The 26,600-nt window shown below is 49.8% G+C and overlaps 3 protein-coding genes across 23 annotated transcripts in view; 2 read left to right on the forward strand and 1 right to left on the reverse strand.

The window, feature by feature from the left end:
- The window catches only part of VPS35L (VPS35 endosomal protein sorting factor like), a 153,431-nt gene extending 146,801 nt beyond the window's left edge, over positions 1–6,630 (forward strand). For all 4 annotated transcript variants that reach the window (XM_078344797.1, XM_035267100.3, XM_078344796.1 and 1 more), the window contains 2 exons: positions 5,113–5,259; positions 5,939–6,630. In XM_078344797.1, the coding sequence (XP_078200923.1) occupies positions 5,113–5,259; positions 5,939–6,037 (246 nt within the window). In that variant the 3' untranslated portion in view covers positions 6,038–6,630. The remainder of the gene's footprint in view (positions 1–5,112; positions 5,260–5,938) is intronic.
- Positions 1–26,600, reverse strand: part of KNOP1 (lysine rich nucleolar protein 1) — a 179,671-nt gene that overhangs the window by 8,387 nt on the left and 144,684 nt on the right. For 6 of the 16 annotated variants that reach the window (XM_078344815.1, XM_078344814.1, XM_078344810.1 and 3 more), the window contains exons 4-7: positions 16,153–17,060; positions 15,267–15,335; positions 13,539–13,616; positions 9,644–9,933 (exon numbers count right to left, since the gene is read on the reverse strand). In XM_078344815.1, coding sequence (XP_078200941.1) covers positions 9,644–9,933; positions 13,539–13,616; positions 15,267–15,335; positions 16,153–17,060 — 1,345 coding nt within the window. Of the gene's footprint in view, positions 1–6,635; positions 6,803–7,417; positions 9,934–11,560; positions 11,689–13,538; positions 13,617–15,266; positions 15,336–16,152; positions 17,061–20,439; positions 20,510–26,600 lie in introns of those variants that run through there. The other 10 variants (XM_035267102.3, XM_035267106.3, XM_035267105.3 and 7 more) reach the window with 6 other exon arrangements.
- IQCK (IQ motif containing K) overlaps positions 20,583–26,600 on the forward strand; it is a 149,539-nt gene continuing 143,521 nt past the window's right edge. For all 3 annotated transcript variants that reach the window (XM_035267114.3, XM_035267115.3, XM_035267116.3), the window contains exon 1: positions 20,583–20,769. In XM_035267114.3, coding sequence (XP_035123005.3) covers positions 20,589–20,769 — 181 coding nt within the window. In that variant the 5' untranslated portion in view covers positions 20,583–20,588. The remainder of the gene's footprint in view (positions 20,770–26,600) is intronic.

Here is a 26,600-nt window from a genome sequence, read left to right on the forward strand (position 1 = left end):
ATGACCATGGCTTCCATTTTCCCAGCTTTGGCCCAAATGTGTGAGTGACATATGGGTCCCACATACGCTGTCTCAAATGTGGCTGAGCCGGTTAGTTGTGGAGACATATAGGCGTGTCTCTGTTGCTGCGGTTCAGGCTGATTGCTGTAGTGTAGTCAAGGTGGAGGTACAGGGAGGCTGGCAGCATCTTGGGAGTCAGAGCCAGTGCCTGGCCTGTCTGCGTTCCTCTGACTGACTGCTCCACACATTTCCCCTAGATCTTGCCCTTTATCCACTAGGAGCTGTTTGCTCAAAGCTCTGATGATCTTGATTATTTTATTCCCTCCTAGCAAAAGATGTTGCCTGGTAACTCATTCCTGAAATCCTCCTGGCGGGAGAGGCCTCTGTTCTCTCACCTTCCTCCTACTCAGTTCCCTTCCCCAAACCTGAGATGAATTTTGGCTCTCTGGTTCTTAGTGCCTTTCCCACCCTGTCCTCCTCCCAAAGTGCATGACCACTCCCGTCCTCCAGCTCCTTCATTCCCAACCCACTGGGTCTTCCTGTCCTCCTTCCAAAGTGCATGACCACTCCCGTCCTCCAGCTCCTTCATTCCCAACCCACTGGGTCTTCCTGGAGTTCCTCTTGTTCCTCCTGGGTTTTGCTCCTATATCTCTCACCTCATATACTTTCACAGCATTCAGACCCTTTCAGGACAAAATAAGATGAAACTGAATTGTCATAGTTCTTTGTCACTTCCTACACTGTACAAAGTATCACCCATCCTCACTGGGCATGGTGGCTCACGCCTATAGTCCCAGCACTTTGGGAAACCAAGGCAGGCAGGTAGGTCAGGAGATCAAGAGCATCCTGGCTAACGCAGTGAAACCCCGTCTCCACTAAAAATACAAAAATTCGCTGGATGTGGTGATGCATGCCTGTCATCCCAGCTACTCGGGAGGCTGAGGCAGGAGAATCTCTTGAACCCAGGAGAGGAAGGTTGCAGTGAGCTGGGATCTCACCCCTGCACTCCAGCCTGGGTGACAGAGATTATGTCTTAAAAAAAAAAATTACTGTGCTCAAGTGATCCACCCACCTTGACCTTGGCCTCCGAAAAGTGCTGGGGATTCTGGGCCTAAGCCACCACCCCTGGCCTTCTCCTGGTTTCTTGAAACCATTGGCTCTGGCTACACCTTCTAGTCCAGGAACCTCTTAGGACAATGATGTGTGTTTGACAAGTCACACACACACAGAAAACTTGACATGTGGTTCAAAATTATGTTTCTTCATGTCGAGGCAACAGGCTGGGTTTCATCAGAGCTGGTCACTGACAGCATAAATGATCACAGCCCAAAAGCCCCAAGCTTGCAATAGAAATAAAGCCCAGAACCATATAATTTGGAGCTGTTTATGATAGCGATACTGAAACAAAACTCTGAGAGAACAGCAAAGATGGAATGTTTCTGGAGAACATTTCATGTCACATAAATACCAGGGATGTTCACTGAAAATGTCTGTCCATAAATGCACATTTATTAAAAAAAACATCTGTCAGGCACAGTGCCTCATGCCTATAATCCCAACACTTTGGGATGCTAAGCAAGGAGGACTGTTTGATTCCAGGAATTTGAGACCAGCCTGGGGAACATAGTAAGACCCCATCTCTTAAAAAATATATAAAAATTAGCCAGGCATGGTGGTGTGGACCCTGAGTAGCTGGTACTACTCAGGAGGCTGAGGTGGGAGGATTGCTTGAGCCCAGGAGTTTGAGGCTGCAGTGAGCTGTGATTGCACCACTGTCCTCCAACCCTGGCAGCAAAGCAAGACCTTGTCTCTAAAATAAATAAAAACAAACACGATCATATGGGTGGTGGACCAAGCTGAAACCAAACATGTTATACAGTTTTAATGGTGCAATTGAAAGTTCAGCTAAAGCAATCATATTGGAATCCTCTAGAGTCTGGTACCCACAGGAGCATGAGGCTTGGTACCCAGGCGGGGCCTGGTGGGATTTCCCACCCAGTGGGGCGGGTGGCTTCCTGCTGTTGGGAAACTCTGGTGCCTGTGCTGTTTTGAGCATCACATCTCTTAGCGCTGGTAGCAGCCCTGCTTCCAAAATCATCCTCTAAGGCCACGTGAAGGTGCCAGCCTCGTTTTAATCACAAGCTGTATTTTATGAAGTTGTTTGTTTGGGTGTGGTAGAGCCGGGAACCATGCCAAACCCCTAGAGCTTCCTGGAAATTACAATTCTCATAGGAAAAGCAGCTCTTTTCTATTTAAAACCTCTGTGGCGAGGGGAGGGGGGGTCAGGCCTGATTTGGTTCCCCAGCTACGTGTTTCTGTTTTTCTCCGTGTTTGAGTATCAGCTGGCATGTGTCTCATCCCTCAGACGTGTCTCTAATGACTTCACTTTTAATGGGCTGTAGCATTTAAAACACATGCAAATTGAGCTTTTTGCTAATTGAGAAAATATGGAATGGAGAAATAGCCAATTAGGCACTGTGCTCCTTGTCTGACTTTTAAAACAATTTCTCCCCCTTCAGTGAATAGTAGTCAAAGGGCCTCTATCTGAGGAGACTTTTAGTTGGCTTTGAAAGTGTTTTCTTTTAGCTTGGTCTTCTAGATCTAAGCAGAAAGCACGGCCCCCTGTTCTCCCAGGTGTCAGACAAGGACCATGTTAGAAGGAGAGCAGAATGGACTCAAGTTCCCACTTGGGGCATAACTGAATTGTCTGTTAGAACAAATGAAGCCAGAACAGGCGGTCACCAGGCAGTTAGAGTCCCTGCCCAGTAGGTGCCAGCCTGCTTACCCCATGCCAGAGTGCTGCCTTTTCTGTGCCCACGGGCTTGGGCACCCAAAACACAACCTGCTCCCTGATGATTGGGCTCTTCAAGGTCAGCTCTGCTGCTTCTGTGACTGTCACCTGCTCTAGGCTGTTGCCAAAGCAGACTCAATTTGGGGGGCTGGGGGTCGTGCAAAAATTCTTAATTGCCACTCAGCCACCTTGCCCAACTGCATTTGAAGCTGTTCCTTGACTTTTTCCTTTTTTTAAGACAGGGTCTTGCTCTGTTGCCCAGGCTGGAGTGCAGTGATGTGATCATAGCTCACTGCAGCCTCAAATTCCAGGGGCTGCCTCAGCCTCCTGAGTAGCTGGGACCACAGGTGTGTGCTACCATGCTCAGCTAATTTTTTTTTCTTTTCACTAGAAGATTTTGAATTCTCATTTGGGAAAAAAAGAAGGGGTAAATCAGTTGGCATAGCAGCTAGCAGGCTCCATGTGAAATACCTGTGGAACGCTGAAAGGGATGGTTATAAGTTCGTTTTAGCCACCAAGAGTAGTTGAGAAAAGCAGGAAGAAATGTGTTTTGGTGTAAGCCCAATCAAGCCATTCTTTCTACCCGCATAAAACTGCACAGCGGAAGTGGCCCGTAGCACTGGGCAGGTTTCGGCCCCTTACGTCTGCGATTCCTGATACACTTCGACCCTAGGGGTGTGGCCTGGAGAGGGCTGTGAGTACGTATAGGCTCCACAGTTAGCTGGAGCGCAGACTCCCCTCTGCATTGCAAGAGCCCAACTGTGGTCCTTGGGCAACTTCCTAACCTTTCAGTGCCTCAGGCGCCTCATTTGTAGAATGGGAGTGTATTAGTTTCCTGTTGCCACCATGACTGATTGCCACAAACCTGGCACTTAAAGCAGTACCCATTTTTGATCTCGCTCTTAGATAGGCAAGCAGTCAGTGCTGGCTAGGGCTGCTGTCTCTGTTCTGGGTTTCACAAGGCCAGAGTCAAGGTCTTGCTAGCTGGGGTACTGGAAAGAATCCACTTCCTGTTCCTTCAGTGTACTGGCAGACTACAGTGCCATGTGATCATGGACTGAGGTCCTGTGTCTGTTGGCCGGGCATCCTTCTCAGCTTCTAGAAGCTGCCTGTGTTTCTCAGCTCATGGCCAGCACTACTAGGCCTGGTTCTCCTTATGTCTTGAATCTCTGACTTCTCCTCTTCCCTGTTTTTTCTTCCACTGCTTATGTCTGATTCTGGTCAGAGAAAACTTCTGCTTTTAAGGGCCGCAGTGATTTGAGTGGGCCCACTCAGGTCATCTAAGATACTCTCCCTACCTTAATTCCATCTGCAATCCCTCCATGGCAGCACCTGGATTCATGTTTGAATAACAGTGAGGAATATTGGGAGACGCCTCTAGAATTCTGTCTACCATAGGGGGTTAGAAATGTATCTGCCATAGTATTGTCATGAAGGTTAAATCAGGCGAGTTGATAAAGCACAGAGCAGAATCCCTGGCATACTCTTAAGGGCTCTTTAACCCATTCAGTCGGGGAGCAGAGCGGATGCGGACACGAGACTCTTGGCAGCACTGACGTATAGATGCAGGATCTGCTCTGGCCCCACGGGCTTCCTGAATAGCAGGTACCCATCTGTTGATGGGGCCTCTCCGGGGGCCTTTGTTGACCTTGGGGAAGTTGTATCCTCTCTCCTGGGCTTGGTGTTACATTTTGGAGATTTATTTTCCATTGTCTCTACCATTTAAAGCTGGGGTTCAGGGTCGGTCTACCATGACATTGTGGTTAGACTTTTTCTGGCAAGATACCTCTCACATCAGATTATTGAGCAAGAAAGGAAACATCTGGTGTCCACGTGTAAGGGCTGGAGATGGGCACTAAGAATTGGGGAGCTCGGTTCATGAGATGTCTTTTGGTCTTTTTACCGGCAGCCCAGGGCCAGGAATACTGACTGCAGCTTTGGGTAGTTTGAGGACACATCTGAAAGAGACAAGCTCAAGCCTTTCAGTTTGTAGCTGTGCTTGCATTAAGACAAGGCTTGTTACTGTTGGGTTACCCTTCATTCCCAACCTCGCTGACTGGCAAGTTTCTGCCATTTCATGAGTAATGACCATCTGTGGGCACAGAGCTTCGTCATCTTGCGGTGACCTTCCTGTCATTTACAGATGAAGCAGCTGGGACTCTGGGAGGTTCGGCAGCTTGCCCTACAGCAAATACTTGGTAGAACTGGCAGTCGAACTCAGGCACGCCCTACCGCCTCAAGCCAACTACACTGTCCACAGCATGTCTGCGGGCCCGGCCTGAGCCCCAGTGCAAGGTATTAATCTCCTTTTTCTATTTCAGGCCCTGAAACGCCAGAGCTCGTTGGGTCTCTCCTTCTTTAACAGCATCTTGGCCCATGGGGACCTACGCAACAACAAGCTCAACCAGCTCTCTGTTAACCTGTGGCACCTGGCACAGAGGCATGGCTGTGCAGACACCAGGACCATGGTGAGGCGCGCGGAGGGCCCCGTGGTATGAGCCCACTGGCCAGTGCACACTGCCTTCAGCACAGCATCAGGGTTTGGGTATCAGACAACCCCATACTCCCTTTTTAGAAAGGCACTTGGTCCATTTCTGCTGGATCACTTCCAAGTAGTAAAAAGCAGAGCTGGCCCAGGTATGGTGGCTCCTGCCTATAATCCCAGCACTTTGAGAGGCTGAGGCAGGAGGATCCTTGAGGTCAGGGGTTTGACACCAGCCTGGGCAACACAGTGAGACCTGGTCTCTAAATAAATAATGAGCTGGGCATGGCGGTACACATCTGTAGTCCCAGCTACTCAGGGAGGCTGGAGACAGAGAATGGCTTGGGCCCAGGAGTTTGAGGCTGCAGTAAGCTGTAATCACACCACTGCACTCCAGACTGGGTGACAGAGCAAGACCTTGTCTCCAAAACAAAAAAAAAGAGACATACCTTTAAAAGTCTATTCCCTCTGAATAAAAACCATAAAACATCAGTTATTTCTGGTCATACCCAAAATCTGATTTTTAGGGCAAGTTGCAATCCAAGGTTTTATCTTAAAGACTTTGATTTCTTCCCTCTCCTCATCCCTCAAAAGACTCACTATTCTTTAAGAAGTCTAAGCTCACATAATGGCCAATTCAAAAGACTGGGATCTTTTCCTCGTAGGTGAAAACGCTAGAATACATCAAGAAGCGAAGCAAACAACCAGACATGACTCACCTGACAGAGCTGGCCCTCAGACTCCCTCTACAAACAAGAACCTGACCCCCGGCTCAGGGACTCTGGCACCAAACACAGAAAGGTCTCCTCTGCTGCCCCGAAAAATGAGAATCTAGGTTTCTCATTTTTCTTTTATTTTTATGTATGTGCAAATTGGTTTACGCTTTGGCCTCTACCCAGGTTATTCTGACAGTGAAGAAATGGGGGTGACAGAGCATTAAAATGCCATCTTCAGTGAGAAGCAGCATCTCTGTGTTTGCTTTGCACAAGTGGCCTTCCATTTCTCAGCCCCAGAAAGGATCCAATGGGCCTTAAGCAAGAGAGAAACAAGAATGGAAGTGACATCTTTCTTTTCTGGAAGGTATTTGTTTTTTCATAGCTGAGAAAAAGGACTTTGAAAAGCAGTGCCACTTTGTACCTTCAAGTTAGAGAGCGCCCAAAGTCTGGAACTCAGTGTTACCCCTATGGAGGCTTTATGAAAGGCAGAAATAGCGTTCCATTAACTCTTTTTCCTATCAAAAGCAGCTCTTGATTGGACTTAGAATCTGTGTTGGGAGAGCAAAGGAGAAAGCGAGGTCAAATTTGAGATTCTCTGTGGCTTCAGTATACTCTAACAGAATAAATGTCCTGAAGGAGCACTTACGTTCACGACTCTTCATTCAATTACTTCTGACTGTCTTCTTCCAGGAGAGAGAGAACGTGTCTAAATAGTAGCCAGTTTGCAGCCACAATTTGAAACAGCACGTGATTCTGTCTGCTTTTCTTCCAACAGTTTGGTGGAACCTGATTCTTCTATTACTGCTGGTAAGCCTGCACCAACATTTCATTTTCAAACAATAAAAGCATTAATACTGATTGGTGATTCATAATCTCAGGCCCACTGCCATTGTGAAAATGCATCCACATTGTGGCTTCAAAGTGCCCCAAACTATTATGCTTCTAGAAGATACACACTGGAATTAGACATGATTACATTTCATCTTACCTCTGAGAAATACAAGACTACAGTTAAACATTTGGTTAACCTCAAATGATAAAAGGGGCTAAAAGATTTTTTAAATACATTTATAGGCTGGGCGCAGTGATTCACACCTGTAATCCCAGCACTTTGTACCTGAGATCAGGAGTTCGAGACCAGCCTGGTCTAACATGGTGAAATCCTGTCTCTACTATAAATACAAAAATTAGCCAGGTGTGGTATCACACATCTGTAATCCCACCTACTTGGCAGGCTGAGGCAGGAGAATCGCTTGAACCCAGGAGGCGGAGGTTGCAGTGAGCCGAGATCTCGCCACTGTATTCCAGCCTGGGCGACAAGAGCTAAACAACATCTCAAAAAAATTTATAAAAGGACAGCAGACACGAAAGAATGCCTCTTTCCCTCCCCTCTACTAAATAAACCATACAGAAACTCAGAAAGCATTGTGCTGTGGCTCAAATACTCCCAAGTGGCCTTTATTTCACAAAATTATTTTCATTAAAATTATCTACTACGAATACTGTGTGCTGCTATTTAAGTGAAAAAAACAATTGGCAAATTCACATACTGTTCTTTAAGTCATTTCTTCTCCTTTGAGGCTGTGTTGGACGGCATTGCTTCCCAAGCCTAGGCCAGTGAATTCTTACTGCTCTCACATTAACCTCAACTTGGACTTTCACGTGAGGTTGGGTACCCATTATACCAAAGGCACTTATGAATCTTGTGTGGCCCAGGCGGAGGCTAAAATTTTGTACATCCTCATGTGTGCAGTTTTCCCCAGCCCATTACTGAATCAGCTCTCTGAAAATCCTGGTCTGCATGGGCTGAATTAGGAATGATGGAGCAATGACGTGTAAGCCAGAATCATAGAAGAGCAAAATGATGGAATCTTCTACATGAGACCTGTATTAGGTTTTCTATTGTTATTTTAACAAATCACAATTTTAGCGGCTTAAAACATGTTATCAACTTCCTGTGACATCGCCACATTCTTCTCCTCCTCCTGGCATTCAACATCCACCTAAGGAAGTCAACTGGGATTCTCTTCTGTGAGATAAAAAATCTCATCAGACACATCCCTGGGGCTGGGCATGGTGGTGCACACCTGTGATCCCAGCATTTTAGGAGGATGAATTGAGTCCAGGAGTTTGGGACCAGCCTGGACAATATAGTGAGACCCCGTCTCTACAAAAAAACTTAAAAACTAGCTGCTGGTTGTGCACGCCTGCAGGCCCAGCTACTTGGGAGGCTAAGGTGGGAGGATCACTTAAGCTGGACAGGTAACGGTTGCAATAAGCCATGATCATGCCACTACACTCCAGCCTGGGTGACAGAGTGAGACCCTATCTCAAACACACACACACATGTCCCTGGAAATCTGCCATCTGGTTCATTAGCAGGACTAACCACTCCTAAAATGCCTTGTTCAGAATCCAGTCAAAGCACAAAAAGACAAAATCCTAGCTCAGCACTTAGGGTCACAGGAAGGCCGGTGGAAAAGGCAGGACTGCTTTAGATGCCCATTTCCCAGCAGCAGAGGAAGCTCAGCCACATGCATTTGGTGACATCTCAGACACCTCCCTGCCTACCAGCTACTCTAAGACCGGAAAGGAAAAGGAGCTTGCGATTCCCTGTTCCTCGTTCACTCCACTTCCAATCAGACATGCAGACTTGTCATACAACTTGTTTCCAGGCCACACATGGTGGTTCACCAGCCCTTTGGGAGGCCGAGGCAGGCAGATCTGAGGTCAGGAGTTCAAGACCAGCCTAACCAACATGGAGAAACCCTGTCTCTACTAAAAATACAAAATTAGCCGGGCATGGTGGTACCTGCCTGTAATCCCAGCTACTTAGGAGGCTGAGACAGGAGAACCGCTTCAACCCAAGAAGCAGAGTTTGCAGTGAGCCGAGATCTCGCCTTTGCACTCTAGCCTCTGCAACAAGAGCAAAGCTCTGTCTCAAAAATAAAATTGTTTCCTCAATCTGAAGACATTTCAATCCCCAAGGAGGATTCTGCTGAAATGCCTGAGAGGGGACATTGAGAGTGGCAAACAGTGAACTCAGGGCTTCCGGGTACAACACCCTGCACTTAGTGGCTGGATGACCTCAGGCAATTTTATTACTTTAGCCCTGAACCTCAGTTGCCTCATCTATAAGATGGGGACAGTCATAGCACCCATTTCATCATTATGAAGATTAAATACATTAAGGAAAACACCAGTATGCGCCTAGCACCTGCTAAACACTCAACAAAGGTTATCTGTACGCACCTGATGTCTCAAAAAGGGACAGAAAGTTTAACACAGAAACCAGGAGGATAAAACCACTCACTCGTTCTCCTGGCTCCAGAAACATGAGCTGCCCTACCCCAGTTCATCCAAGCCCATTAAGATAGGTGTCCTTGTCCTTAATCTCTTCTGGCGTTCAATGTGAGCCAAGTGTCAGATGGCTTTCATCTGCAAAACTAAAGAACCCATTTATGCCTAGTGTTCCATTACTGGAACGCTAAGCTTATGGGAGTTATTTATATCCTACTGCTCAAGGTCATCACCAAGATCTGATTTTTCACACACAAAAAATTTGTAACCTCCACCATAAATGGGATAATCAAAGTGATTGTGGCAGTTTTGGGGGGACAAAACTCTAGAGGTTAATCTTCCAGCTTGACTGACCTGGAGGCATTCCTGTCAATGTAAAAGATCTTGTTGGGGGCGGTGGAAAAGCCGAGGCCGGCTCCTCGGCTGTACTTCCAGCTCATGGCCCGGTCATAGTCCCGCTGCAGGTTCTGCTGCAAGCTGTCTGCTGCCTTCTTGCTGAGGGCCATGTTGGGCCTTGCAGTGGTGCTTGGGGGACGGCTGAACGAGGTGGACAGGTTTTTGAAGCCACCCATAAGTTTCAGAAATTTCAGTTTCTGTTCCTCGTTCTCAAAACTAGCAGTATCCCACTGGCCAAACTGGGTTCCCTGTGAGGAGAGGAAAAAGGTGGCTATTTTCCTTGAGTCCAAAACCCTTTCCTTCCCTTGCTACCAGCCTCATCAGAGAGGGCCCAGCAGATTAGATGGCTGCTGCGTACCAGGCACAAGGCACAGTGCTAATAAACTCAACAGTGGATGATTCCATTAATCCTAATGAGAGCCCTATAGAAACACTGGTGTTATTCCCATTGCACAGAGGAGGAAATAGAGGTCTGCAGCTTAGCTGGAGACAGAAACCTAACTAGTGACCCCTGGAATTCCAGCCCAGGTCCGGCCAACACCACTACACACCTGCACACAGAGTTGCCTTTCTGCCCTCCTCCTTCCCTAACTCACGGCACAGAGCACAGTGTGCCTCACTTCACAACACTGCACCCTCCCCGCACCTCCCTACATAGCACCCTCCCCCACCTGCCTACACAGCGCTCTCCCCCCACCTCCCTATACAGGATACCTCCCTATACATCACAGTCCCGCCACCCACCCTGCGCAGCACACTCCCCTAACAGCAGACTCCCCCCACCTCCCTAAACAGCAGCCTCCACCTCCTCCTGCCTCCCTACACAGCACACTCTAACTACACAGCGCATCTCCGCCCACCTCCCTACACACCATACCTCCCTACAGAGCACACTCCCTACACAGCAGACTCCCCCCACCTCCCTAAACAGCATACCTCTACATCACAGTCCCCTCAGCTCCATACACAACACACTCCCCACACCTCCCTACACAGCCTACTCTCCCCATTTCCCTACAGTGCACTCTCCCCACCTCCCTACCTACCAACACCTCCCTACACAGTGCACCCCCACCTCCCTACAGAGCATACTCCCTTCACAGCCCTACACAGCATACCTCCCTACACAGCACAGCCCAACCTCCCTAGACAGCATACTCCCCTTGTGCCTCCCTCTACAGTGCACTCCCCCCACCTCCCTACACAGCATACCTCCCTACACATCAGTCCCACCTTCCTACACAGTTCATCTCCTTACACAGCACACTCCCCCCACCTCCCTACACAGCGCCCTTCCTCCACCTCCCTATACAGGGCACTCTCCCCACTTCCCAGGAGGTCCTTATACAGCCCACCTCCTTCCACCTCCCCACAGTGCACAAGTCCCAAGACAGGCAACCCCCAGCCCAGCAGCAGGGCAGGGTGGGCTAGCGCTCACTCAGCAGCAGCCTAACATTTGGGTGAGCTGGAGGGTGGGAGAGGTTGAGTGCGGATCTAAAGTGTGCCTCTCAGAAGCCCTGTTTTAAAGGGGCCAACAGCCAAGTCAGACTCACCCTAGCCCAGGAACGCAGGGGTCCCCATTCCAGCCAAAGTGCTCTACCACCCCATGCAAGAAAATGCAGAAGAGCCCCTCCAGACCCCCTTCTCTCCAGGTCAGAGGGAGCGGAAAGAAACCCACCCCCAAGAAGTCTGTCACTCAAGTCATGTAGACCCGGGAAGAAGCCTCACCTGGGTGTCCCTGGTCAGGTCCCCTAACCTCTCTCAGCCTTGGTGTCCTCATCTCTGAGCTGGGGTCATAATATCCCCCTAACAGGGCTTCAGTGAGACGTACATTGGATTTGATACCAAAAGCCCAGTGCGCGATGCATGGCATACCTGAATGCCTCAGCGACGGGTCACTCCTCTCCCCACCCCAACCACACTGCTGACACCCACACTGCCTGGGAACTTGGAAGTTTCCGTCACAAGCCGGATGCCAGCCCAGCACTTACTTCTGCGTTGGCCTTGGGAGAACAAGAACCAGTTATCACTACAGTTGCCCTGAGTGAACTGGTGACACATTCTCCCAGCTTCATGGTGGCCCAAATGGCGAAATAAGGACAGCCCCCCTGCCCTGCAGTTTCTGGAGTGAGAGGCCACCTGTGACCACCCCACGCGGTCTGGGGAGAGCAGGAGACTGCTAGCTGTACCTGGGTGAACCAGCGCTTCAAACGGCTGCTGCCCACCCAGAGGGCCCCTTGACCACCACATGTCTCAGTGGCATGGCACGTCCCTGCGCCTGTGCCCCAGGATCACTCTCCTGTCATCAGGTCCTTCCAGGGACATCAGCTCCGAATCACACTGCTTTGTTTCTTGCCTTCCCTCTTCAAGCTGGGTGTCTCATCAGCTTGGCTCAGCTCAGCAGGGTGACATAGAGAGAAAGGGCACCCCCAGGCAGGACACCTAACAAAGCCCCACTCCATACCCCACCATGCCAAGGTACGAGTCCCATTTGATGGGTGTGGACACTAGAGGCTCGGGGAAAGGCACCTGCCCAGAGTTCCCCAACTAGAAAGTTGCAGAGCCAGGAAGTGATTTCAGATCTTTTGATCTGAATCTTTTCTTTTCTGCTGAATGCACTGACAGCTAAAGACAGAGCCTGAAGGCCAGCCTCAATGGTCATCCGGACCCTTCTCTTCCTCTCCCCAAAATCCAATCTATGAACAAGTCCCACCAGCTGTGCCTCGGAAATAAACCACACAGCTGTTTTCTCTACCCACTGCCGCCATCCTCAGGCTGTGGTACGCAGGCTGCGCCTTCTCCCAGGGCTTCCTGCTTGAAGAGTCAATGCCCTCCAGCTGCCCCCACTCAGCCAGACCCCAGGCCAGCTCTCTACCGAGGCCTGTGGCCTGCAGCCCTGTCATCCCTCGTTCCAGGTGCAGTGCAGTCCCATTAGCCTTCCCTACAGATCACGCCAGGTCCTTTCCTACCTTAGGGCTCCGCACCAGCCACTGGCCTGATGGAAACGCTCTTCCCCTGGTCTCCTGCAGGCTGGGGCTTCTGCACCCCGAACATCTCTGGACAGGCATCGCCATCTCCCAGTCCTCGCCCCATCTGCTGCAGAGCCCACCCGCAGCCTCTCTCCACCTCACTGTTCTTTCTTCTGAGGCCTACTGCCATCTGAACTAATCTTCCTTTTCCTGCTTGCTAACCATTTCCCTGCCCCATCACCCTCCTTGGGCCTCTAGACAGTGAGCACGACAATGGGGATCGTATGGGCTTCATCTGCTCCATGTCCAGCACCCAGCACACAGCCCCACTGAACCCCGCCAGGGCCCCAGCCTGCCAGCCTCCCACTCTCCAGCCTCATGATCCTCACACCCTCCTCCCTCCCAAGAAATCACCTCAGGCCTGGCTTGGATGCTTCCCAGTCAAAGTGCATCTGAGAAAGGCCACTACCACCACCACCACCACCACCACCCACCCCAACCGCCCCCCAACCCCCACCCCCCCACCCCCACCCCGCCTCCTGCCCCTGTTCCTAGCAGCCCTCTCAGGGTACTGTCCACCGCTGGCAAGAGCTCGCTGGAATGTGTCCTCGGTGACTAATCCCTGGGGCACCCCACCAGTCCAGCGCTGAGACAAAGGTTCAGGCAGCTTATCTCATGGAGCCAGCTCTCCAGGAGGAGGCAAGTGCCTCTTCAGAAGGCAGGAAATTAGCTTAGGACAAGTTCTGCTGTGGAGGGAGCCAACTGCAGGCTGGGGCTGCCTCTGGGGCCTGGACAGACTGCGTTCCCCTGCTCCACTCCCCATGCTGGAGGCGAGGGGAGGCCGAGGGCACCACCTCCCCACAGAGCCCTAGCCCTGAACTTACCATCAACTTCCTGGTTTCAGAAGCTTCAGTTTTGCCTGACTCTCGATCAATCTCTTCCTGCAAGGCCTTTCGCCTCACCTGCACAAGGAGGATGAAAGAAGAGGGCCGTCAGACACAGAGGTCTTCTTCAGGCTTACAAACCAGGACAGACACGGGCCAGGGGAACGGCACATGGGAAGAACTAACGCAGCCTGACTGTGCTACCAACGATGGGAAGCTGGTGTCAAAAGTATCCTCTTAGCATCTCGAGAGCTGCGGTCCCTTGGCCTACACTGGGCAGGCTCATTTATCCTCTTTAACCAGGGTTTCTTAAGAATGAATTTTCCTAGAAACTGAACCTCAACCCCCTTCACCATTAGAACAGTTTAACAGCCATGTGACGTGGAGACCTTCCCCAAACGCAATGCCAAAGCAATGCCTTCTTGTGCAGAGGACACCACAGTTAACTTTTGTGATGATAAGAAGTGTTTTCTACAAAGAAAACAGGCTGTAGAGTCGGGCAGAGGCTGGTTTGTATGTATGTATGTATTGAGACAGGGTCTTGCTCTGTCACCCAGGCTGGTGTGCAGTGGTGCAATCTGGGCTCACTACAACCTCTGCCTCCCAGGCTCAAGTGATTCTTCTCCCTAAGCCTCCCATGTAGCTGAGACTACAGGCGAACGCCACTGTACCTGGCTAATTTCTGTATTTTTAGTACAGAGGTGGTTTCGCCATGCTGCCCAGGCTGGTCTTGAACTCCTGGCCTCAAATGATCCACCCGCCTTGGCCTCCCAAAGTGCTAGGATTACAGATGTGGGCGACCACGCCTGACCAGAGGCGAGTTTGAATCCCAGCACTGCCATTAACTAGCTGTGTGACCTTGGGTAAGTCACTCAACCTTTCTGGTCTATTTATCCACAATAAACGGACCTATCAGCTACCTTAAAGTGTGGGAAAAAAAAAACAAAAAACAGAAATATCAACAGAAAGTACATAGTAAAGCACCTGGCACACAGTAGTTTCATCTTATACATGGTGGCTAGTATGGCCCAAGGCTGCCACTGGAGCACCAATCAGCAAGTAACTGCGGCCATTTATTAAGCACAGATATGAGGCCGGCCACTGCCGACCGCTTCACAAACATGACCTCATTTGGTCTTCACAGCAACCTGTGAAGGTCCACGCTGTCACAATCCCTACTTCACAGAGGGGAAGAATGAGGGTCGGGGAGGTTAATGCCCACCCAGGTCCCCCAATCAGTAACTGTCTAACACCAGGTCTATATGGCTACCCCTATGTCCTGTCAGGCCAGAAAGTCCACTTGCCACAGGAGATGCATTTGCCAGGGTATCTGGGCATGACAGAAGCAGAAGCTGATTCACAACAAAACTTCTCTAAATGCTCCTGAATTAGCCCAGGGGGTGGCAGCCTGTGGACCTGGCTGAGCATGTATCACCTGCTCAGCTGCAGGGTGTTAGGGACACACTCCTCATATCCTGCAGCAAGTTGGAATGGCCAATCCGCCTCTTGGCCACAGCCACGGCAGCCAGTGGCAAGGCTCCCAGCATAAGAATGGGGAAGGCACGCACTACCTGCCCGAGAGGTGTGTGTTGACGGCTGGCCCAGTGGCCTCTGGAGTCCCTGGTGCCCCTGAGACCAGGATCATAGAGCCAGCCTGGCAGGTGGCAAGTGAGGCTCCAGGGGGTGGCAAGAAGCAGCGGAAGGGCCTGAGGAGGGTCCGGGCTGTACCTGGTCTATGTGCGCTTCATCCATGTTGCCTTTCTTTTCCAACACCACCTCTAAGTCCGTGTCTGCATCCTGCAGGAGAGGGCAGAGCTGGGTAAGGTTCAAGTTCACGATGAATGTCCTCTGCCCCTGCACCCAGCCGGGGTGAGATCATGACAAAGTCCAGAAAAGACCACGGCATCAGCCTCGGCCTTGCCACCTAGAAACATCTCATAGTCAGCAAAGCCCTTCCCATCCGTTCTCTTCCACAATTCTTCCCCAAAACATGGTACTAACCTGTTTGATGGATGAAGAAACTGAAGCTCAGACAGGGAAAGGAACTAAGAGATGACTCCTTGGCTCAGGGATTGAGGATGCTAACCCACATCTAACCCAGGGGACGGGGGGAGGGGGAGGAGGAAAATACAAAGCCCAGAGCTGAGGAAATCTCATACAGCCATCTCCTGCTACCCAAATCTACGCGATTTACAAGCTGTGTATACTGAACTCTGATGGTACTCAGGTAGCTACAGATACGACACTATCTCACCTAACTTGGTTGCTGAGTTTTGGATAGCAAGTGGCAAGAGTACTGAAAGTGAGGGATTCCTCTTAATTCATCACACCCCCACTGCAGAGAGGGACGACCTGGGTGGTTTCAGTAGCAAAGGATACCTAAATTATCAACGATACTGCATAAACCCCTGGATCCAGCCATATATGAAGCTAGTTTCCAATTGCAATTGCATGCAATAAATTCCTTATTCTGGCTGAAATCAACCAGGGTTCTGGCAGCTAAAACTATGAGTACTCATGCATGTGCAAACACGCACACAGGTGCATACACACCCCTCCCAAACCCCTCCCTGAATTCTCCCACGGCGGAGTCCATTTCTGAAGGAAAACCTACCTCCTTCCCAGGGTCTCCTGCTACCCCACTCTCTGTGCTCTTCTTTTTCTTCCTTTTCAGAGCTGGCTCCTCGATGACTGGATGCTCTGCCTTCTTCTTGGACTTCATCTTTTTCTTCACGGGGGCCTTCGGGCCATCTCCTATGGGGATGTATTCCGGAGCCTCAACTTTGACTGGCTTCTTTTTCCTTCCTTTCCTAGGGCTGCTCTCCATGGACCTGGGGGGCTGAGAGTGGCCTGGGAGGGCCTCTCCCTCCTGGTGGACTTTTTTTTCCTTCTTCACTTTCTCACTGTGTTCCCTGGGGCTCTTCTGCTTCCGTTTCTGCCCCACAGCTGCCTGTTCCTCACCCTCCTTCCCCACTGAGCAAGTGTCCCCAGCATCCCCAGCTTCACAGACCCAAGGGTCCTGGACTGTGGGGTCCTGGGCCCCCTTTTTTTCCTTCTTGTGTTTTTTGAGCTTCTTGCCAAATCTGGTTTCCTCCTTACCCTGTCTGGGGTCTGGGGAGGTTTTCAGCCCAGAGGCATGGGACATGGCCAGAGGTGACTTCTTCTTTTTCTTCTCTCTACTGACGAACTCTAAGTGGCCAAGTACCTGCTTCCTGGGGCTGCATGACTTCTCCGTCCGCCTGGCACGCAGCATGGTCTCAGATTCTACTTGCTCCTCATAAAGCGTGCTGATGCTCTTCTTCTTTTTCTTTTTCTTCACTAGAGGCATCTCAGGTGCCTGCCCGCGGACCAAACTCTTACAGGAGGATGTGGCTCTTATAGGAGAAACATCAGCAAAGTCATCTTCATTGTTTAAAACTGGGCGCTGAGTCTCTGGTTCTTTGACCACTTTCTTCTTCTTCTTTTTCTTCTTCTCTGGGAGCCCAGCGAACAGGTCTACTTTGTGTGTCTTGGTGATCATTCCTGAAAAAAGAAATGGTACAAGTTACCCCTACACCAAGCCATCCCGTGTTCAATTCTCCTAAGCAATTGCCAAGAACCATGTTTCTGTGAGTGGGTGGTCTAAGTGTTAGGGGATCGTGAAAACGGGCATGATTCCTTTAGAACAAAAAAAAAAGAAATACAATAGAAACAGCATAAATTTTAAATCCAGGCAGCCCTAGGTTCAAACCTAAATGGCTCTCTCACCTTAAGTAAATCAGCTAACCTCCCTGAGCCTCCATTTCTCCATCTGGAAAATGGAGGAACACCTGCTTCCTCAAAGGGGTGTTGGAAGAATAAATGAGATAATCCATGGAAAGTGCTTGATACATTGTTAATTCCCTTTTTCTTTTTTTGAGATAGTCTTGCTCTGTCACTCAGGCTGGAGTGCAGTGGCACGATCAAGGCTCACTGCAACCTCCACCTCCTGGGTTCAAGTGATTCTCTTGCCTCAGCCTTCCCTGAGTAGCTGGGATAACAGGCACCTGCGATCATGCCCAGCTAAGTTTTTCTTTCTTTTTTAATAGAGACGGGATTTCACCATGTTGGCCAGGCTGGTCTCGAACTCCTGACCTCAAGTAACCACCCGAGTCAACCTCCCAAAGTGCTGGGATTACAGGCATGAGCCACTGTGCCTGACCTAGTTTCATTGTTTTTAAAATTTCAAGTTGATTGCCAACACTGAATGAGTCACAATGATACAGAGTACTGAGGGTACCCAGCTTGCCTTGGACAGATGTCATGGAAGCACCTGTGAGAATGGGCTGGGGTCCTCAATACCCTTCAGCGTCCAGCTGGGCCACTTCTCTCACTCCAGTCCCCAGCCAGTTCCTGCTGCTCCCTGCACTAGACATTCCCAGAATCGAGAAGCAAAATATCCCCTCACAGGAGGTTAGGATTATGGGAGAGAAAGGAAGAGCTTCTCCATCCTGTAGCCCTCCTCAGCTTCAAAACCTAGAGGGTCCACACTGGAGCTGCTCACTCTTAGCAGCTTCAAAGAGCCAGGCCAGGCCTGAGCTACAGGTCAAGTTCATTCATAACCCACTCCAGGAGCACCTGGAGAGTCAAGGAATAACTACACTCATTCATTCCTGTCTATCCTGTTTCCTGGTTTATTTCCAGTGTCCTACTCAGCGCCTGGCACATAGCAGGTGCTCAGTAAATACTCACTGAATGAATGAATACATGCTAGAGATGCAGAGATGAACAAGGTAAAACATCACCCATAAAGAAGCAAGTAGGTGTAGGAGGGAATGAGGTGTGATAACAATGATACAGGTGATAAAAGCAAGGACAGTGGTAAGGTCAGGGTGGTGGAGGTTATGTAACCTGTCCTACCAGTTGTCAGGAAAATGCCTGAAGAATAACTGCAGGATGGTGGTATTAATCCCTAAGACAAAGGTACTGAAGGCAAGTGGCTGAAGGGCTGAGGGGAGAGGCCTGATTGGACAGATGCTTTGGAGATGTTCACAGGACAGATGAATATATGGATGAGGTGTTTGGGTGGCAGTGTTGTGACATAAATTTAGGAAGATATGGGTGGTGATTAAGCCTTGAACAGAACAAGCCTGAGACAAGACCTCAAGAAATACAGTAGTCCCTTACCAAGAACCAGCTCGGCCGGGAGACTCCCACCCAGGACGGGCTGAAGGTGTTGCAAGGCAGTGAGAGGCAGTGACCCAGATAGAGAATAGAGTGGGTCTACTCTGGGGACCAACAGCCTGAGAGTCTGCGATGACTGCAGCTCTTCAGGACTGAAAGCCCTGGGCAGAGATCCATCCACGTATTTGCTCTTTTACAGGTGAGTCGTATTAACACACAGGTGTTTTCAATACGCACATCACACAGGCATATACCAGGCAGGCAGCTGTTGCCTGCCTACGACTAATTACAAACTACAAGCATCCTCCACAAAGGAGTCACGGGGGCAGGGTTAACTTAATGTTCCTCAACACTGCCTCAAATCCCAGTTTCCCTTCCCAGGTTTCAGTTACCCCTGGTTAACCCTGGTCCCAACTTAGGTGAGCACAGTACAGGAGAAGACATTTTGAGAGGGAGACCACGTGTATGTAACTTTTATTACAGTAAACTGTAATTGTTCTGTTTTATTACTAGCTAGATCGTTGGTAATCTTTTATTGTACCTTTTTCTGAGACAAGGTCTCACTCTGTTGCCCAGGCTGGAGTGCAGTGGCATGATCTCGGCTCACTACAATCTCCACCTCCCAGGTTCGAGCAATTCTCATGCCTCAGCCTCCCAAATAGCTGGGATTACAGGCATATACTACAGGCTCGGCTAATTTTTGTATTTTTAGTAGGGACGGGGTTTCACTACGTTGGCCAGGCTGGTCTCCAACTCCTGGCCTCAGGTGATCTGCCTACCTCGGCCTCCCAAAGTGCTAGGAATATAGACGTGAGCCACCAAGCCCAGCCCTGCTGTGCCTAATTTATAAACTTTGTCACGGGTAGTATACAAAGGAAAAAATATATTTAGGGTTCAGTACTATTTGTGGTTTCAGGTATCCACAGGTTGTTTAGAAACGTACTGACCGCGGATAAGGGGAGAGCAGGACTACTGTATTGACATTTAAATAAACGGGCAGAGGAAAAGGGGCTTTTGCCAAGGAGAAGGTGCAAACCTGTAAAGAGTGTAGTCAAGAAAGCCAAGACCACTTCTGAATAGGGGAGTGGCCAAGAGATCTGTTAAGAACAAAGAATCCACCTGGAAGCTGCGGGTCAACTCTTAATTCCCTTCTCTCCCCATCTCTGCCACTTAGAAAATTATTGCATCCTCCTCTCTAGCTCTGCGACCAAATGCATTCACTCTTGCAAGGAGAAAGGAAAAGAACATTACAGTGCATCTCCTGCAAACACAAACACTTTCTCCAAAAGCGCTTTTAAATTCCCGCGGCAGCCATGTGAGGATCACAGTGAATACTCAACCTCACAAGCTCCAGAGACTTTAATGATTGACTTGCCCTAGGTTCCAAAACCAGCAAGTGGAAAACGAAGATTGGAATTCCGCCCACAAGACTCAAAGCCTGTGCAGCAACACCCCGCTCCCCCGCAGGATGACCAGTAGGACGCGCAGGAGCCAGGAAGTGAGGTCTGTGTCTCCAGGGATTCCAGGCGCCAAAGCCTCCGCAGCAATAGACAGGGAAGGATTACATGGGGTCCCAGGCACCGCTCCGAGGCGGGAAAACTTCCTGGAGGCGGCGGCCTCAGGCCGGGGCCGGCGCACACCAACTGGAGGGGTCAGATTTGGGAATGTGGGTGGTCCGCTTTTCCCTCTCTTCTCCGGGGCGCACTTCCCCAGATGCAAACACCGAGCCCGCCCGCCTGAAACGCGCCCTGGCACTCACCCGTGGGCCAAACTTCCGCGCCTCCACGTGAGAGCCCGCTACGCCGTGACCCGGAAGTCCACTTCGAGTCGCCGGCCCACCCTCTCCGGTTCCGCCTTCTATCGGGTCGCGGCCTTCCGGCGAACGCGGTTACCTTGGAAACCGTGGCCATGGCAACGCCGCGGCAGGTCCCCAGCTACAATGTTCAGCACAAGCCCAGCAGCTCTGCAAACTCGTCGTTCACCCGCACGCCGGTGCGCAACTTGTCTCTCGAGTCCCGCGAGCTGCCTATCTCGCCATGGCAGGTCGCCGAGCCGTCGGGCAAGAATCTGTGGGAGCAGATCTGCGAGGGTAGGCAGCCCGGGCTGGCCGAGAAGGGCGGGACCCGGGCGCCTGGGCTGGGACCGCGCTGGGGTAGCGCCCTCTGTGCTCCAGGCGGCTGACTTGCGGGGCCGCCGGGCCGCGCCACGGGCCCGGGCTCCGCATTTTACACACGGGGAAACTGAGGCTTGGAGAAGCTGGCCCGAGGTTACGCAGCGCGGCCTCCAACCGCGATCCGTAGTGAGGTCAAAGGCAAGGGAACGACGAGGGGAAGCAGAATAAAGAGAACTAGCTATGCGGCGTGGACCAGCAGTTTCTGAACCTCGTTTAGTGAACGGAAAAGAATTGCTGGGGCGGGGATCTTGTTAAAAACGTAGGTTCCCAGGCCCCGCCCACAGAGCGTCAAATTGGGAGTCAGGGAATTTGCACTTTTTAAAAAGAGCACCCAAAGCCGGGCGCAGTGGCTAACGCCTGTAATCCCAGCACGTTGGGAGGCCGAGGCGGGCGGATCACGAGGTCAAGAGATCGAGACCATCCTAGCCAACATGGTGAAACCCCGTCTCTACTAAAAATACAAAAATTAGCTGGACGTGGTGGTGCGCGCCTGTAGTCCCAGCTACTCGGGAGGCTGAAGCAGGAGAATTGCTTGAACCCAGGAGGCGGAGGTTGCAGTGAGCCGAGATTGTGCCACTGCACTCCAGCCTTGTGCCTGGCAGCACGGCAAGACTCTGTCAAAAAAAGAGAGCACCCCAGGTAATCCTAACGTAGGTAGACGGTGGCCCACACGTTCTGTAACCATGGTGTGGACAAACGGGTTTTGGTCCTTTCTTGCTTCAAACCTTCCTTAACCTCCCCAAACGGAGGTTAGCACATCTTCCTTTATGACCCTGCTCAGTATTCTTTACTTAGGTTGGGCAAATTATTTAACTTATTACCCTGTCTGCAAAGTGGTAATAATAATGGCACCTATTTCGATGGTGTTAGGAAGATGGAACCAGATAGTCACAAAAAGTGCTTAGCAAACTGCCTGATTCTAGGAGTGCACAACGTTTATGGGGGGTGGGGCTGCTTGATTTACAGAAAGAGCTGCGTAAGCATTAGTTCTTACTGTGCAATTGAGGAACTGAATTTCTTGTTGGACTTTTGTTTTTTTGAGACGGAGTCCTGCTCTGCCGCTCAGGCTGGAGTGCAGTGGCGGATCGCTCACTGCAACTTCAGACTCCCGGGTTCAAACGATTCTCCCGCCTCAGCCTCCTCAGTAGCTGGGTAGCTGGGATAACAGGAACCTGCCATCATGCCTGGATCATTTTTGTATTTTTGTCGTGAAAGGGTTTCACTGTGTTGACCAGGCTGGTCTTGAACTCCTGACCTCAGGTGATATACCCACCTCGGCCTCCCAAAGTGTTGGGATTACAGGCACGAGCCAGTGCAGCCAGCCCGGACTTAATTTTAATAAATATAATGGCTGGGTGCGGTGGCTCATACCTGTAATCCCAGCACTTTGGGAAGCTGAGGCAGGTGGATGACAAGGTCAGGAGTTCGAGACCAGCCTGCCTAACATGGTGAAACCCCGTCTCTACTAAAAATACAAAAATTAGCTTGGTATAGTGGCGGGTGCCTGTAATCCCAGCTACTCAGGAGGCTGAGGCAGGAGAATCACTTGAACCTGGGAGGTGGAGGTTGAGGTTGCAGTGAGCTGAGATCACACTGTTGCACTCCAGCCTGGGCAACAGAGTGAGACTTCATCTCAAAAATAAATAAATGTACTTAAATAGCCACATGTGGATAGTGGCTGCTGTATTGGACAGTGCAGGTCAGTAAATGTTTATTGAATGGGAAAAAAGAATGAATGCACCAGTATATGTGATGACTTAAAAGCAAGTGGAGAATACAGAGAAGGAAGAGAATAGTAGACACAGTTGACAGATGCCCTCAAAAGCTGTCTATTTTAATCCCTATCCAGTACTTAAATTACTTCTCCAACAATACATCTTACTAGAAAAAAATTTCTTTCATTTTGGATGTTCTCTTTGTCACTTTTACCCCTAGGTCCTTACCTCTTGTAAGGTAACACCCCTAGGTGCTATGACTCAAGGAGCGAATCACTCCAATACAAATAATATACTCAGATATTTAGCCAGGTGTGGTGGTGCATGCCTGTAATCCCAGCTACTCGGGAGGCTGAGTCAGGAGAATCACTTGAACCCAGAAGGCAGAGGTTGCAGTGAGCTGAGATCGCGCCATTGCCTCCAACCTGGGGCGACAGAGTGAAATTCTGCATTAAAAAAAAAAAAAATTTTAATTAAAAATAAAAATATGCTCACATATTTGAATGTAGTTATTGTGGTTGTCTTTCCCCCATAGCTTTTACTTCTCCACACTTCTCCAAGGCAAACAGTTCTTTATAATGCAATTTACTAGAGTATTATTGGAAAAGTTACTCAGCCTCATCTGTAAGAGATGGATAATTGTTGTACGTACCTCACAGGGCTATTGTGGGGATCAAGTAAGATAATGTATGAAAAGGTGCTTAGCACAGTGCCTGGCATTTAAAAAGTAGCCAATACGCCGGGTGCGGTGGCTCACCGCTGTAATCCCAGCACTTTGGGAGGCCAAGGCGGGAAGATCACGAGGTCAAGAGATCGAGACCATCCTGGCCTATACGGTAAGACCCCATCTCTAGTAAAAATACAAAAAAAAATTAGCCGGGTGTGGTGGCACGCCCCTGTGGTCCTAGCTACTTGGGAGGCTGAGGCGGAAGAATCGCTTGAACCCAGGAGGCGGAGATTGCATTGAGCCGAGATTGCGCCACTGCACTCCAGCGTGGTAACAGAGCAAGACTCTGTCTCCAAAAAAAAAAAAAAACAAAGTAGTCAATAAATGTTCATTATTGTTGATAAAGAAACCTGCTTTGTGTTTTACTCACCAAGTTTATTTTGGTCAAATAGGCCTGTAGAGAGAAAACAAAGACAAAGGGTTTTGGTGCTCTCTGAAAAGCAAGTGAATTGATGCCACTATAAAATGATAGAGTTACGGAATGAGGCCAGGCAATGGTGGCTCACACCTGTAATGCCAGCACTTTGGGAGGCCAAGGCGGGTGGATCACCTGAGGTCAGGAGTTGGAGACCAGCCTGGCCAACATGTTGAAACTCCATCTCTACTAAAAATACACAAAACAAGTCGGGCTTGGTAGTGAATAATCCCAGCTACTTGGGAGGCTTAGGCAGAGAATCGCTTGAACCTGAGTGGTGGAGATTGGAGTGAGCTGAGATTGCACCACTGTACTCCAGCTTGGGCGACAGAGTGAGACTCCTTCGAAAAAAACAACAACAAAAAATGAATGTAATGAAGTCAGCATTAGCGAACTACACATATGGCACTGTGATGATTATGTGCCCATAATCTAGATAAACCCAATTCTTAAACATCTAACAACTGCAATATTCTATAACATATAGTAAATTGAGTATCTCACAACAAACATGAAAAAACAGGCTTTGTAGTAATCCTATATTTGAGGTTAAGTACTACATTCTATTAAGATAATCTCCATTTAAAAGGTAAATTATCATAGCAAGCAGACCTGCTAGAAACTCAATTTCATGAAGACAAAATACAAAGTGGGTAAATATCTAACACACAGACTAACCAACCTGATTAGTGCGCTTTTGTATGGATGTGCATGCCCACCACTGTAACTTACTTGTAAATACCGGTTTTCTCCCTCATCTTTCCAGTGACAACTGAGAGCTTTGTATTCTAAAAAGCACTTGTGTGTCAATAAACTTCTTCCCTGCCCACACTTCTAATCAAATCTTATAGTAGTTTGTGACTTGCTGGGTTCATGGTTTTAGTCAAGACAAAGGATGTGGGGCTTACACTTTCCTTTTTTTTTTTTTGAGACGGAGTTTCACTCGTTACCCAGGCTGGAGTGCAATGGCGCGATCTGGGCTCACCACAACCTCTGCCTCCTGGGTTCAGGCAATTCTCCTGCCTCAGCCTCCTGAGTAGCCGGGATCACAGGCACATGCCACCGTGCCCAGCTAATTTTTTGTATTTTTAGTAGAGACGAGGTTTCACCATGTTGACCAGGATGGTCTCGACCTCTTGACCTCGTGATCCACCCACCTCGGCCTCCCAAAGTACTGGGATTACAGGCATGAGCCACCGCGCCCGGCCTCCTTTTTTTTTGAGATGGAGTCTGGCTCTGTTGCCCCGACTGGAGCGTAGTGGTGCAATCTTGGTTCACTGCAACCTCCACCTCCTAGGTTTGAGTGATTCTCCCGTCTCAGCCTCCCAAGTAGCTGGAATTACAGGTGCCCGCCACCATGCCTGGCTAATTTTTTGTAGAGATGGAGTTTCGCCATGTTGACCAGCCTGGTCTCGAACTCCTGACCTCAAGCATTCACCGCCTTTGCCTCCCAAAGTGCTGGGATTACAGGCATTCCTATTTTGATATGCTGTGATTACTCTTATCAGTATCCTCACCATTGTCTTTGGTGCATCACTTAATCACACACTTTCTGGTCTCGGCCCCCAATGCTGTTGTAAAATCTGGCCTTTCATTTCATCTGCCAGATACCGACATGGATCAGTTGTAAATCAATACCTGTTCCTTCAGCACAGCCACTGAGCAAGCTGGAGAAAGATGACCCCAGCTGGCTCTCAGCACTGCTCAGCAATCAGCGTCTCTCTCTTAGTGCCTTCTTCCATTGTCTGTGTCCACTAGTCCAAGTTTCTAACCCTTCCTGAAATGTTCTATGATACCTCTCAGCATAGGAGGCATTCACTGAGTAGTCAGGCGGTCAGGAGTGGGAGGGAGTCCGCTAACATCCATCTGTACACGTGGAAGCAGCTCTCACCCTGCTACCTGCTGCTCAGCTCTGCATCTGTATTTACCATCCGCTTGCTATTCCAGGATCCTGCTAACTCACCTCCTCTACTATGCCTTTAGCTTCTCTACTAACTTTTCTCTCCAAATCCCTGGCTTGTAATCTCAGGAAGAAACCTCCACCTTGACCCCATATCCTATTCCAGCTCTTATCAATCTCTCCTCCCCTCTCAGGAAGCTTCTGGAAAGAACATACTGCCCTTGCTCATACCACTTTCATTCCCATTACCTTATCAACCCAGGGCAGACCAACTTCTTCCTCATTTCTCCAAAGAAATTGTTCTGAAGCATTGAGCCAACTTGTACCTGCCAGGGCTGGACTGTTTTATATGCTGGGCCAGCCATGACTGCAGGCTGTTTGGACGTCAACAACCTACTCTCCATTTCAATGAATGTTATCATAGTTCACTCAGCTGCCCAGTCCAGCCCCCCCCCCCTTTTTTTTTTTCATGAGATGGAGTCCCTCTTTGTTGCCCAGGCTGGAGTGCAGTGGGGCGATCTCTGCTCGCTGCAACCTCAACCTCCCAGGTTCAAGTAATTCCCCCACTTCAGCCTCCATTGTAGCTGGGATTACAGGCACCTGCCATCACGCCCGGCTAATTTTTGTTTTTTTTTGTTTTTTGAGATGGAGTCTTAACTCTGTCGCCAGGCTGGAGTGCAGTGGCACAGTCTCGGCTCACTGCAACCTCCGCTTGGGTTCACGCAATTCTTCCGCCTCAGCCTCCCGAGTAGCTGGGACCACACAGGCGCGTGCCACCACGCCCGGATAATTTTTGTATTTTTAGTAGAGATGGGGTTTCACCATGGCCAGGATGGTCTCGATCTCTTGACCTCGTGATCCGCCCGCCTCGGCCTCCCAAAGTGCTGGGATTACAGGCGTGAGCCACCGCGCCCGGCCTTAATTTTTGTATTTTTAATAGAGATGGGGTTTCAGGTTGGCCAGGCTGGTCTCCAACTCCTAACCTCAGGT

This window comes from Callithrix jacchus, chromosome 12 (genome assembly GCF_049354715.1).
Source record: "Callithrix jacchus isolate 240 chromosome 12, calJac240_pri, whole genome shotgun sequence".
NCBI lineage: Eukaryota > Metazoa > Chordata > Mammalia > Primates > Cebidae > Callithrix > Callithrix jacchus.